Below are 12,298 nucleotides of genomic sequence, written 5' to 3' on the forward strand. Positions count from 1 at the left end.
TTTTAAATGTTTACAATGAAATTATTTTTAAGTTCCAATTACTTCAATTTTAATTATTTTTTAACTTGGAAGTTGTCTTTTGGATGGATTAATGGAATGAAGGGATATGAGATTAGTGCAGGAAGGTGACATTGAGACAATAAATGAGCAATGCTGTTACTGAATGGCAGCATAGCTTCAAAGTGCATAATGAACTGCATGCTCAAGGGATTGTCAGCATCTGTGGAAAGATACTTAATATTTCAGGTCAAGCTCTTTTTCAGAACTGGTAAAAACATAATATAAGTTTTAAATTGCAAAGATGGTGATGAAGGAAGGATTTCCTTCTCACAAACCACCAATAAAATGATTGGGGAAATGACTTGTCACTGACAACATTCTGTTTGTCTTCTCATTTTCTGTCCTTTATATCCCTTCCCCACTTTTTTTGCAAATTAATAATTTTTCCCTGCTCATTGGATGTGCCTTTGACCTGAAATATTAACTGTTGTTTTTCTTTCTGTAGATCCTGTTAGACCTGCTGAGCATGTCCAATATTTTTTAAATTTCAGATTACAAGCATGTTAAGTATTTTAATTTTCAAAGGGTTATATGGTCTTGTGCCATGTTAGTATTTTCTATCCGCAAGCTGATCAACCTGACATCAGTGATGGGAAAGTTGCTAGAATTCTGAGGGACTGGATCTACCAGCATTTGGACAGACAGAATCTAATTAGGAGGAGTCTGCTTGACTTTGTGAGTGGAAAGCCGTGCTTGACAGGGTCTTGCATGGTGGGCTAGACTTGAAGTTAGGCCCTGTAGAATCATCCAAGCAGAGCTAGTTAAGTGTGTTCAAAATTGACTCTAGTAGGAAGCAGAAGGTGGTGGTTAAAGGTTGTATCTCAGAATGCAGTTTGATGACTCATGGTGTGCTGCAGAGGTTGGTGTTGGAACCCTTGTTATTCATCGTTTAATATAAGTCGTTTGGATGTGAACATCCAAAGTCTTGGGCTCATACACATAGCTAGGGTGCCTGGGACTTTTGCACAGTACTGTATTTGTCAATGTGGAGCAGATAGTGAGCTTGTAAATCTGGCAGAAGGTATTGGGAATGGCAATGGTGAAACGCTGCAGGAGGGCTGTGGGGCAGGTGGCAAAGGAGGAGTGTCAGGGCAAGGGAGTTGGTGTGGATGAAGTCACATCCGGCACTGAGACACCAGAAGTGCTCGTTTGATTCCAAACAATGTTTGTTGATTATTACAGAATGTCTCTCTGGTGCTTCCCATTCCCTCCCCTCTCCCAGACCCTTCTCACTCTGTCCAAAATAGAGACCAGACCCATGTCAGAATCAGGTTTATCGTCAGTAATGATTTTTTTTGTGGCAGCAGAACTGTGCAATACTTAAAGTTACTACAGTACTGTGCAAAGGTCTTAGGCATGCAAACTATATATATGTGCCTAAGGCTTTTGCACAGTACTGCACAAAGCTTAACTAGTAAGTCGATTATTGTCACAAACTAGGAGGTGTAGTTTTTGGTGAAGAAGGTCATGGTAGATTAGAGGTTCTTGACTATTTAAGGAAGTGGCAATAGTATTTCAATGCAGACAACTATGAGGTGATGCACATTGTAAAGCTAAATCAGCATAGGACTTCTACACTGAATGTAAGAGCACTAGGGAGTGTAATGGAATAGAAGGACAGAGGCCTTTGACTGCATTGTTGCTTGAAAGCTGTGTCACAGGTAGATAGGGTGGTAAAAATGGCATTTTACGTGCTGGTTTTCATCAGTGAACAGAAAGTATAGGAGCTGGGACATTATGCTACAGTTGTTTAAATTGTTGGTGAGGCCACATTTGGAATATTGTGTACAGTTTTGGTCCCCTGTTATGGAAAAAATTAGGTAAATTGGAAAGGATGCATAATAGATGTATGAAGATGTTATCAGGATAAGAGGACCTGAATTTTAGGGAGAGGTTGGCTAGGCTAGGTGCTTAGTCCTTGGAATGTAGGAAAATGAAGAGTAACCTAGAAATGTTTAAATTCTGAAAGGGTTAAGGTGGACAGTATCAGTCTTTTCTTCAGGGTAGGGGAGTCCAAAACAGGGGCATAAATTTAGAGTGAGATGAAAAAGATTTAAAAGGGTTCAGAAGGGTAACCTCTTCCATGTGGAGGGTGGTGAGTATATGAAGCAAGCTGCTATAGAGAAGATAGTTGATGGAGGTGCATCGTGTTAAGTAAGAAACCCTTGGATGGGTATGTGGAGAGACATTGCCTGGAAGGATATGGGCTGAATGCAGGAGCTTGTGACTAACTGGGTTGGCACCATAGTCAACATGGACTCATTGGGCCAAGGGTCCTGTCTTCCAGCTGTATTGCTCTATGACTTACTGATCTCTTCACTAGCTTTTATGATTTTGCACTTGAATCCTTAAGTATCACTTTCTCACATTCAACTGCATCTGGCAGAAGCTTGCTACCTCATTTCATGAAGGATCCTGACCCTTTGTAATCTTCTGTTTTCACCATTTTGTGACAACTATCCTGGCTTGTTCAGCAAATTTGGATTTAAGGCTCATTATTCTTTTATCTGTTTTTAACCAGTACTGAGAAAAACTGAAGCCCTATTACAGATCCTAGGCTGATACAGCCAGTTGCATTTTGCTGGAGCAAATTCCTGGAATTTGCTACCTTTGCCATTGCATTGCAGTAATTCAAGACAGTCATAGTCTACCTCACTGTGCAATGAAATGTTTGTGCTGGCCTGGCAAATGACGACCACTTCTTTTAAATGAAAAATTGGGAGTAGTTTAGGTGGAATATATGCAGATTAGCTCTCCCTTTTCATGTCACTGACTAGTTCTGTAACAATTACAGTATTTGCCTAAATTTTGTTGCAATGTACTTTCATATGTTCATGCATTCAAGATGCTGCTTTCTGTATATTATAAGTTAATTGCCTGTATGTATTATATAAAACCGCTAAACCATTAAGATAATTTTGAATTTCAAACTATTTTGTTAATTATTTGCTAATATTTAGCATTGAGGTGGCTGATACAACAATAGTATATCAAGTAATTTACTGTAGAAGTATTTTTGTAAACTCATTAGTGCAGTAATATCTAAATGTACTTTATGATGCTGCAAAACCATTGGGTTTTATCAAGTTAATGTTGCTGAATTAACTCTGCAAACTGTTGCTTCTTCAGCCAATTCGGGCTCTGCAGTCTTCCTCACAGCCTCTCCAGTACTCTGCGGTCTCTTACCCACCTCAGCTCCTGCCAGTATCACCTACCCAGCAATACACTGTGGTATTGACACTCAATATTCTTTTCTCATCTTGCAAAAGATCTTCTGGTTTATAAAGTCTTTCTTTTCTCTGCTGATGGTTATTACTTGTGTAATTTGCTTTGTGCTGCTCTTTGTATTTGCCTGATTTAAAAAAAAAACAAATTCCTTGATTTATTGCTTTTGTTTTAAAAAGCAAGCTTGTGTATCTGTGTCTAAAATATATTTACAGCCATTATATTTTGAACTTCAGGCCACAAGGGCAAATTCACTTCCTTTTTAGTGAACAGTTGAAACTCAGATAAGCACAAAATGCTGGAAATACTTAGTTGGACAGGTTAGGCAGCACTGTGCTGCCTGGCCTGATATTTCCAGCATTCCCTACGTATATTTGCATGGTGCTGCCTGCCCTGCATATTTCCAACGTTCCCTATGTATATTTGCATGATGCTCCCTGCCCTGCACATTTCCAACATTCCCTGTGTATATTTTATACCCTTGTATCATTTTGCATTACAGTTAAAACTGGGAGATATTCATAGTTAAATATATGCTTAGGATAACTTGAGACAGAGTAACCATAACTTAAGATAGTATCTTCTGTTTGCTATTAGTGTATTTGAGTGCAAAAATTTCAGCTACATGATTAAAGATATTGAATGTGTATTTTTTTGTTGACATTGTGAATTTGATGCAAAGGGATTTGCCTTTTTGAAGAGCAAATTAGAAGTGTGTTTAATGCATATTAAGATAATCACAAGTTATTAATTTTAATATATTGTTTAACTCTATGGCCATGGCCCATAGAGTAGACTCTTCAAAAGCACAGGATGGGCCAATTTCTCAATTGAATAGGACATTCCAGAAAAAATATTTGTAAATTGAACTTGGATAGGAAGGAAGTTTTATGACTTTTTTCTAAGATGATTATTAAAATATTTGTTTAAATGCCAGATTAAGTTAATTAACATAAAAATGCTAGTACAAGTATTATTATCTCTAAGGGGAAAGGGCATTTTGAAAATGCATCATGTTTATCATTTATTATTTAAAATTTTATAACAGTTCCATATCATAGTAATACCATTGATTTACTGAGAATGTTAAAAAGCTTGCCTTTGGGTTAGTTTATTGCTGCTGCATTATTTAAATATAAATGGCTTTCATTCATTGTGCTAAGATTTATTAATACATTTCTTTGAATTTATACCAAGTAAAATGTAATACATGCAATCTGTGTTGGTGTGTGAGAGATGTAAAATTGTTTGATTTCATGGTTTGCCTCCTTGACTGCTTTTAATAATGCATCACTTAATTAAAGGAGAATGATATTAGGCTAAATTATTCAGTTCCCCATATATATCATTTCAAATAAGTGAATCTTCATTCAATTAAAGTATTATTCTCCAATAACCAAGCTAGAAACTAGTGTTTATATGTAAACATTTCATATTTCTTGTTAACTTGAAATTTAAGGAGCCTTTGACATCAGCTTGACTTCTCAAGCTCCCTAGTGTAAATATTAATGGTAAACAGAATACAAAGGTATTTTTTATTATCATGGAGTTGCTGCACTGAGAGTCATGTGAGGATTCAGTAAATCATGTGCAGTACCGAGATAGAAACAGGCACACTTTAAAATTTGTATATTCATGTATTTTGCTTTAAAAAAACATCCATGATTTTATTAGTAAGGCATTCTAAATAGATGTTTTCATTATGCATCATGACATCAAAAGTTAGTTTCTTTGGAATGGTTCAAATTGCAAATGTTTCTGCTTGTGTACAATAACAGTAGTTAACAGGATTTAACCTCTACCTAAAATCTCCGTTTATGGCCCATATGCCTCTATGTAGCCCACTCAGACATCTGACTGTTCTTCTATACCCTGGGGTCAGTCTGATCTCTGAAATGTTCCTGATAATTTTCTGCCAACTGTAGAAGCTATAAATTATTTTAATAATTTATAGCATTCAAAAATAAGGTATTAAAATTTATGCAGCAAAATTAAAAACTGAGTATCTGATGTATTTTAAAAATTAAAACACCTAACCCAATTAAACAGTTTAAACTCATCATCTCTGTGGTCCACTTGACTATCTTACTGGGAGGTGGTCCTCTTTGCCAACTGTTTCAGAAGTTGGTTTCCTTTCTGTGCCATATTGCAATTGGTGCAGATTCTGAGAGGTGATTTTCCACTGTCCTGTTGACGAAACCTTGCCCACAGTTGGACTAAATGTGAAAAAGTATGGTACTATCTGTTGTCCAGTAAGTCCCAGACAGCACTTGAATGTGCATGTATTAAAACCAATATTTGCCCTCGTTCAGATGTCTTTGAACCACTGAGCTGGATCTGGCCCTCAATGCCCTCTATCCACAATTCCCTATTTGGTGTATTCTCAATTGTAACAACAGATTAATGGAGATTAGGTACTTTTACTGCTGTTAAATTTAGTCTTTTTTTTGTAATGGCTTGATTAGCGTCTGCATGCTTTTTGAATTAATATAATGAGAAGGAGTGCCTTTGCTATTCAGTCCTATTTTAATTGCAACTTTTATTATCTATGCAGCAAGAAAGTCTTGGTGCTCAGTTTAGCCAGGTGAGCCTTGGCCGTCAACCATCCACTGAAGTTCCAGATGCCCATACTGCCATATTCCCATCATCACTTGTACTTCAGCCACAGCAACAGCCTGGTTTTATTATGGCATCCCCAGGGCAGCCCCTTCCTTCTCCTGGCTATTCTGCCTCTGGCCCCTCACTTAGCCAACAAGTGCTTCAACAACAGGGATATGTGCAGCAGCCGATTCAGCAGGTAAAAAAAAAAATCACTTTTTTGTACAGGTCAATAATCAGCTCTTCTGTCTTGCTGACATTGAGTAAGAGTTAGTTGTGGCACCACACAACCAGATTTTTATTCGCCATTTTAAATGCTAGTTCATCACCACCTTTGATTCAGCCTACACAGTGATGTCATCAGCAAGCATGAATGTGGCATTGGAGCTGTGCTTAGCCACACTGTCATAAATGTAAAGCGAGTAGAGCAGGAAGCTAAGCACACAGCCTTGTGGTGTGCTGATGGAGATTGTGGAGGAGATGTTGCCAATCTGAACCAACTGAGGCTTGCAAGTGAGGAAATCGAGGATCCAATTGCACAAGGAGTTATTGAGGCCAAGGACTTGTCTCTTATTGGTTAGTTTTGAGGGGGTGTGATGGTATTGAATGCCGAGCTATAGTTGATAAAGAGTATCCTGATATATTCATTTTTGTTGTTCGGATGTACCAGGTTTGAGTAAAGAGCCAATGAGATGGCATCCGCTGTGGGCCTGTTGTGCTAATAGGCAGATCCACTTCTCAGGCAGGAGTTGATGTGTTTCATGACCAACTTCATATGTCATAAAATTTGTTTTTTTTTTGCGGCAGAAATGCAGTGCAATACATTGTTCTTACAGTTTTGTGCAAAAATCTTAGATTTCTTAGCTATATGTATGTGCCTAAGACATTTGCCCAGTAGTGTAGGTAAAAATGTGACTAATATAAGTTTCCACAGAATGTGCAAGGGAAGCTTAATTGCCCATGACAGCTAACAGCTTTTTAATACAACATTGACTTTCTTCTTCCCATTAATGTGTGAAAGTGTTAAGGTCATACAGGAATCTGATTACTTTCATTCAAGTAGAGAGAAACTACAAATGAATGAAGTTCAGAGGGATCAAGTTGTTCAAATGCATCAATGCATCAGGTAGGTCCAACAAGTAGTGAAGAAAGCTTGTGGCATTTTGGCTTTGCTGCAAAGATACTGTTGTACTGAATGTTAGTGAGACTGGACCTGGAATATTATGCACAGTTTTGTTCCCCTTGGCTTAAGAGGATAGAGTATTATGGAGGCAGTCCAAAGGCAGTTCCGACTAATTCCTGGTTGAGGAGGATGTCTAGTGAAGGGAGGCTAGATAATTTTGATCTGTATTCATTGAAGGTTGAGTGACCTAATTCAAATATACAATAACTCAAAGGGGACTTGATAGAGATGTTTTCATGAGTAGGACGGTCACAATCTGGAAGACATTTATATGGTAAGGGTCTGGTTATTTCATACTGAGGTGCACAGAAGTTTCATCTCCAAGGTAATGAATTCCTGTAATGCTCTGTCCCAAAAAGAAGTTAGATCTTTGGATTTAAATATCTGTAAGATTAGGAAATTTAGGGTTTCGGTGTTTGGTACATATTCAAGGGCAGTAGAGGCTTGACGGGTCTGGTGGCTTAATCCTGCTATTTTCTTGTGTTTGTTACCCATGTGTTGAATAACATAACAAAGTAATGCAAATGTGAAAAAATGGCCACTTTCCACTCACCCCACATGACAAGGTGTGAATTGCATGTTCAAACAAGAGTTGGGAGCTCTGGCATACAAGTTGTAAGCAACATGAAGCCACTAAGAAACTGAGCAATGACTGTGTGTAACGAGAGAGTTCTATTTACCCTTGTAAAATTGTATTGCCATCGCTGAGTCCTCCATCAAATATCTGGGTGTTCACTGCTTACCGGCAACTCTGTTTTGCCAATCACAAATATTTGGGAATCGAGCAATTCACAGATTGGTGATCCTGCAACGAATGACTTAACTCCTGGCACCTCAAGACCATTCCACAATCCACAAGGTATGCTTGAGTGTGATAGAAATCTCTTTCCTTTTCCCCGTGAGTGTAACTCTGGGAAACTCTCAAGAAGAAGAATGAGGTGTCAGTCCTGCCCGTTGTTCCATGGTGTATGTACATGTTGCAGGTGTGATAGAGGTAGTGGTAAGAGAGGAGGGTGGTTGCATTATTATAGGGAACATCATGACAATATGTAGGGAGGATATGCCCACTGAGGATATATTGGTAGAACTTAGAAATAAAAAGAGGTGATCACTTTGGGATTGTACCAGAGAGTCCCCTCCATCCCCCCCTGCAATAGCCAGCAGGAATAAGGAGGTCTCAGATAAATGTGGGAATAAAAAGGTTTGTAAAAGGTGATTTTAACCTCTGATATTGACTGGCACTGGCATAGTGCTGAGTGATTGAATCGGACCAGAATTTGAGATCCTCAATGTGTGGAGTAACGCTAAGGTGGGGGTGGGTTTAAATTAATATTTTTCATCTTTATGTAATGTGGATGAATTCTTGGAAGCTGGTAAGTTCAGGGAAGAGAACAGTGATATCCTGAAAATAATAGACATGTAAGATGAAGATGTTGGTAGTCTTGGGGCACACAAAAATTGGATAAATCCCTAGCATCTGACCAAGTTAATCTTATGACACTAGGCAAGAGAAATAATTGATGGGAGAGTGGCAGAATTTTTTTTTGTCATCTTTAGGTACAGGTGCAACATTGGAAGAGGGGCGGTTAGTTAATATTGCACCTTTAATTAAGAAGGGTTGCAAGAACAAGTCTGGGAACTACAAGTTGACAAAGCTCATGTCAGTGGTGGGAAAGTTACTGAAGCAGATTCTGAGACTGGAAAAGCACAGACTACATTGCTTCATGTGTGAGATTTTGTCTCAAGAGTTTAATCATGCTTTTGAAGAAATGACCAAGGAGTTGATGAGAGTAGGACAAAAGACATTTTTACATGGATTTCAGCAAGAGCTTTGACAGAATCCAGAAGGTTGGATCACCTGTGTTGCCCGTAAGCTAGCCAATTGGATACAAAATTGGCTTGATAGAAGGTGCTAAAGGGTGAAAGTTGGAGGGTTGCTTTTCCAGGTTGGAGGCCTGTAGCCAATGGTGTGCTGCAGGGATTGTACTGCTGTCACAAAACCAAAAAAATACAGATTTCATGACATGGGAGTGATGATATACCTGATTCAGGTACAGGTCTTTGTAGACTGAGTGGGAAGGGGGAATCATGGTTGGGAAAAGGGAAACGGAAGAGAGACTGCCGCTTGTCCCACTCTTGCCTTATGCAAACAAGCATATACATATACACACGCATATATGCACCCCCCCCCCCTCCCGCCACCCCGGGAAGTTCTCTTGTTTAAATGCTTTACAAAATTGAATCACAGTGGTCTTAATTTAGCTTTCCTTAAATAAATAAATAAATAAATAAATGGATAAATAGATAAATAAATAGGTGTATACACATACACACACACACTTTTCGTGTCAAAGTGCTCAAGCTGAGATTTCATGTCAGTTTTTTTTTAACAGTGGCTTTCTCTTTTCCGCTCCCATAAAGCTACAACTGCTGAAGCACCTGGGCAACAGTTGGCTGCGCAGTCTCTCCCTTCTCAGCCACTGAAGCTAGTAACTCCTCTAGAATGGTCATGGGTCTCTTGGTGGCCTCCCTCACTAGTGCCCTTCGTGCACAGTCACAGTTTTTGAGGACAGCCTGCTCAAGGCAGATTTACAGCGGTACCATATTCTTTCCATTTCTTGATGATTGACTTAACTATACTCCAAGGGATATTCAGTGACTTGTAACTTTTCTTATATCCATCTCCTGACTTGTAGTGTTCAATAACCGTTTTTGTGGAATTGCCTGGAGTGTTCTTTTATCTTCATGGTGTAGTTTTTGCCAGGATACTGACTCGCCAGCAGTTGGACCTCACTAATACAGGTGTAGTTTTACTACAATCAATTGAAACACCTTGACTGCGCACAGTGATCTCCATTTAACTAATTATGAGACTTCTAAATCTAATTGGCTGCACCAGTGATGATTTGGAGTGTCATTTTAAAGGGGATGTATACTTGAGTAATCAATTATTTTGTTTTATATTTGTAATTAATTTAGATCTCTTTGTTGCAATTTGTTTTCACTTTGACACAAAAGGGTCTTTTTCTATTGATCAGTGTCAAAAAAAGCCAAATTAAATCCATTGTTGTTCAATGTTGTAAAATAATGAAACAGGAAAACTTCCGGGGGGGGGGGGGGGGGGTGAATACTTTTTATACGCACTATATGTATGTGTGTATGTAAATGTGTACAAAGACTCACATCCATGTGTTGTGCAAGATTTTTCAGACAGTTATAAGTTTCAGGAATGGAATTTCAGAACTTCATTGTCTGGATTATAATGCTTTGATCCAGTCACTAAATTATCTCCAATATTTTCTCATTCAACTCTTAAGATAGCAAAATTTTGCCTTCAAATTGAGCAGCTTTGTAAATCAATCAGTTGTATTTCAAAATTATCCAAATCAATCCACTGCAACATTTCCAAATCAATTTATTTAATGTTACACTGTCTGCATACTTCATAAATTTTGGAGTTTTTCAAATGAACTGAACTAATCTTGAAGAAAATTGTTCAATAGTTGAACCAATGATGCACAAAAATTGCATTGGAAGGCTCTGAAAGTCTGTTTTTTCAGGAATTCCAATTTTTTTAAAGGTTTGGGACATATTTAAAAGTGCCATTTTTGCCATCACATTTAAATAGTTCCAGTTTAATTTCAAAGGCTTTTACAATATCAAACAAACATAACATTGTGTTTTGCCTGAATTCTGTAATTCGGTGCTCAAGCCGCTTAAATGTGAGGAGAAATTTGCAAAAAAATGTCCATCTGTAAATCTACACAAAGCCATGTCATTCTTAACAAGAAGCTTTTGTATTTGTCAAAAAAAGATGATTTTATCCACTCAATAAATCTTTCAAGGTCAGAGCCATCACTAAACCAATAAACATTGTTGCATGTGGGTAGTCCCATGTACAACAAATTCACCTCAATCCATAAGTTGGGAGTTGTCTTTTTTCAGAGCATACCAAGAAATAAAATTAATTACCTTGTGACAATTTTCAACCCTCCAAGTTCCAGCTTTTCCACACAAAGCCTTCTTGTTTGCCGTGCAATGTCAGTGGATGTCCAACTGATGGACAAAACCTGTCCTACCAATCATGCTGGTTGCACTATTAATTCTCATTGAAACTATTTTTGAAAGGTTGACTTGTCGAACAGACAATTCTTTACTGCTCCTTACATATTTAAATCCCTGTGGTTGTTTAGGTTATGTTACCATGTTAACCAGTTTTTCGCAAAGAACTTCCATCACCTCTACAAAATCGAGCAATAATGTCTAGCCTAGCTGATGATGTAACATTGGTGCTCTCGTCAAGACAAGTAGAAGTAAATCCACATGAACAAATATCTTTTGTTATTTGGTCTGCTACATTTGTTTCCATCATTAATATTCAAGCTTTTACTAGCAAGGCCTTGATGTGCTGAATATTTTTTATTTTTTCTGGAAAATTGTCAAAAAAGAGAGTGCTCTTTAGCCATGATTCTGTAACATATTACTGATCACATAGTGGTTTTCTGTGTTGAGCAGCAATCTTTGAAGCCTCAAAACTAGCAGCAACTGTGTTGGAACTTGCTGAAATAATTGACAACAAAAGCATTTTTTGTTGCTGTTTTCTTGAAATGTGTTCCTTTTGTTCTTGCTCATTTTCATCACAATGCCATTTATAAAGTTTCATAATTCTGCCAGGGAGGAAATCCTGCACAGCATTACATTGGAACATATTGCATAATGTTTCATCATAAACACGAAGTTCTGCAGATGCTGGAAATCCAGAGTAACACACACAATGCTGGAGGAACTCATTAGTCAGGCAGCATTTTGCTATGGGGAAGAATAAACAGTTGATGTTTTGGGCTGAAACCCCTCATCAAGAATGTTTTATCACCTTACACTCCACCACTCTGAAAATCTCTGCTGTTTCTTCAGTTTGAATATTTTTGTCTCTTTAGTGTATGTAATATTCTGAACAAGCGGTAAAGGGTAGAGGCTTCTGAAAATTATCTCACCAGTAAACTTACAATAATATAGTTCAACTAATATTTATATTTTTACAATGAACTGTTTGTATCCATGGTGATATATACAGTATTTACTGATATTATCAATGAATATCCAGTGTTCACACAAATGACAGAAGAAGAAATACAAACAGTGCAAACCCAATGCCAACTGGCCCAACCATTTACTATCTAAATACTTGTGTACACCCAGTTTACAAGAGTTTCAAAATGTATCAATCATCCA

At 37.8% G+C, this 12,298-nt stretch overlaps 1 protein-coding gene across 15 annotated transcripts in view; it reads left to right on the forward strand.

Moving 5' to 3' along the window:
* Positions 1-12,298, forward strand: part of LOC132394280 (R3H domain-containing protein 1-like) — a 153,393-nt gene that overhangs the window by 88,103 nt on the left and 52,992 nt on the right. For 10 of the 15 annotated variants that reach the window (XM_059970214.1, XM_059970217.1, XM_059970213.1 and 7 more), the window contains 2 exons: positions 3,190-3,291; positions 5,840-6,082. The exons of 1 other annotated variant lie outside the window; for it this stretch is intronic. In XM_059970214.1, coding sequence (XP_059826197.1) covers positions 3,190-3,291; positions 5,840-6,082 — 345 coding nt within the window. The remainder of the gene's footprint in view (positions 1-3,189; positions 3,292-5,839; positions 6,083-12,298) is intronic. 4 more of the 15 variants (XM_059970220.1, XM_059970227.1, XM_059970226.1 and 1 more) reach the window with 1 other exon arrangement.

The sequence above is a fragment of the Hypanus sabinus genome, chromosome 5 (assembly GCF_030144855.1).
Source record: "Hypanus sabinus isolate sHypSab1 chromosome 5, sHypSab1.hap1, whole genome shotgun sequence".
Classification (NCBI taxonomy): domain Eukaryota; kingdom Metazoa; phylum Chordata; class Chondrichthyes; order Myliobatiformes; family Dasyatidae; genus Hypanus; species Hypanus sabinus.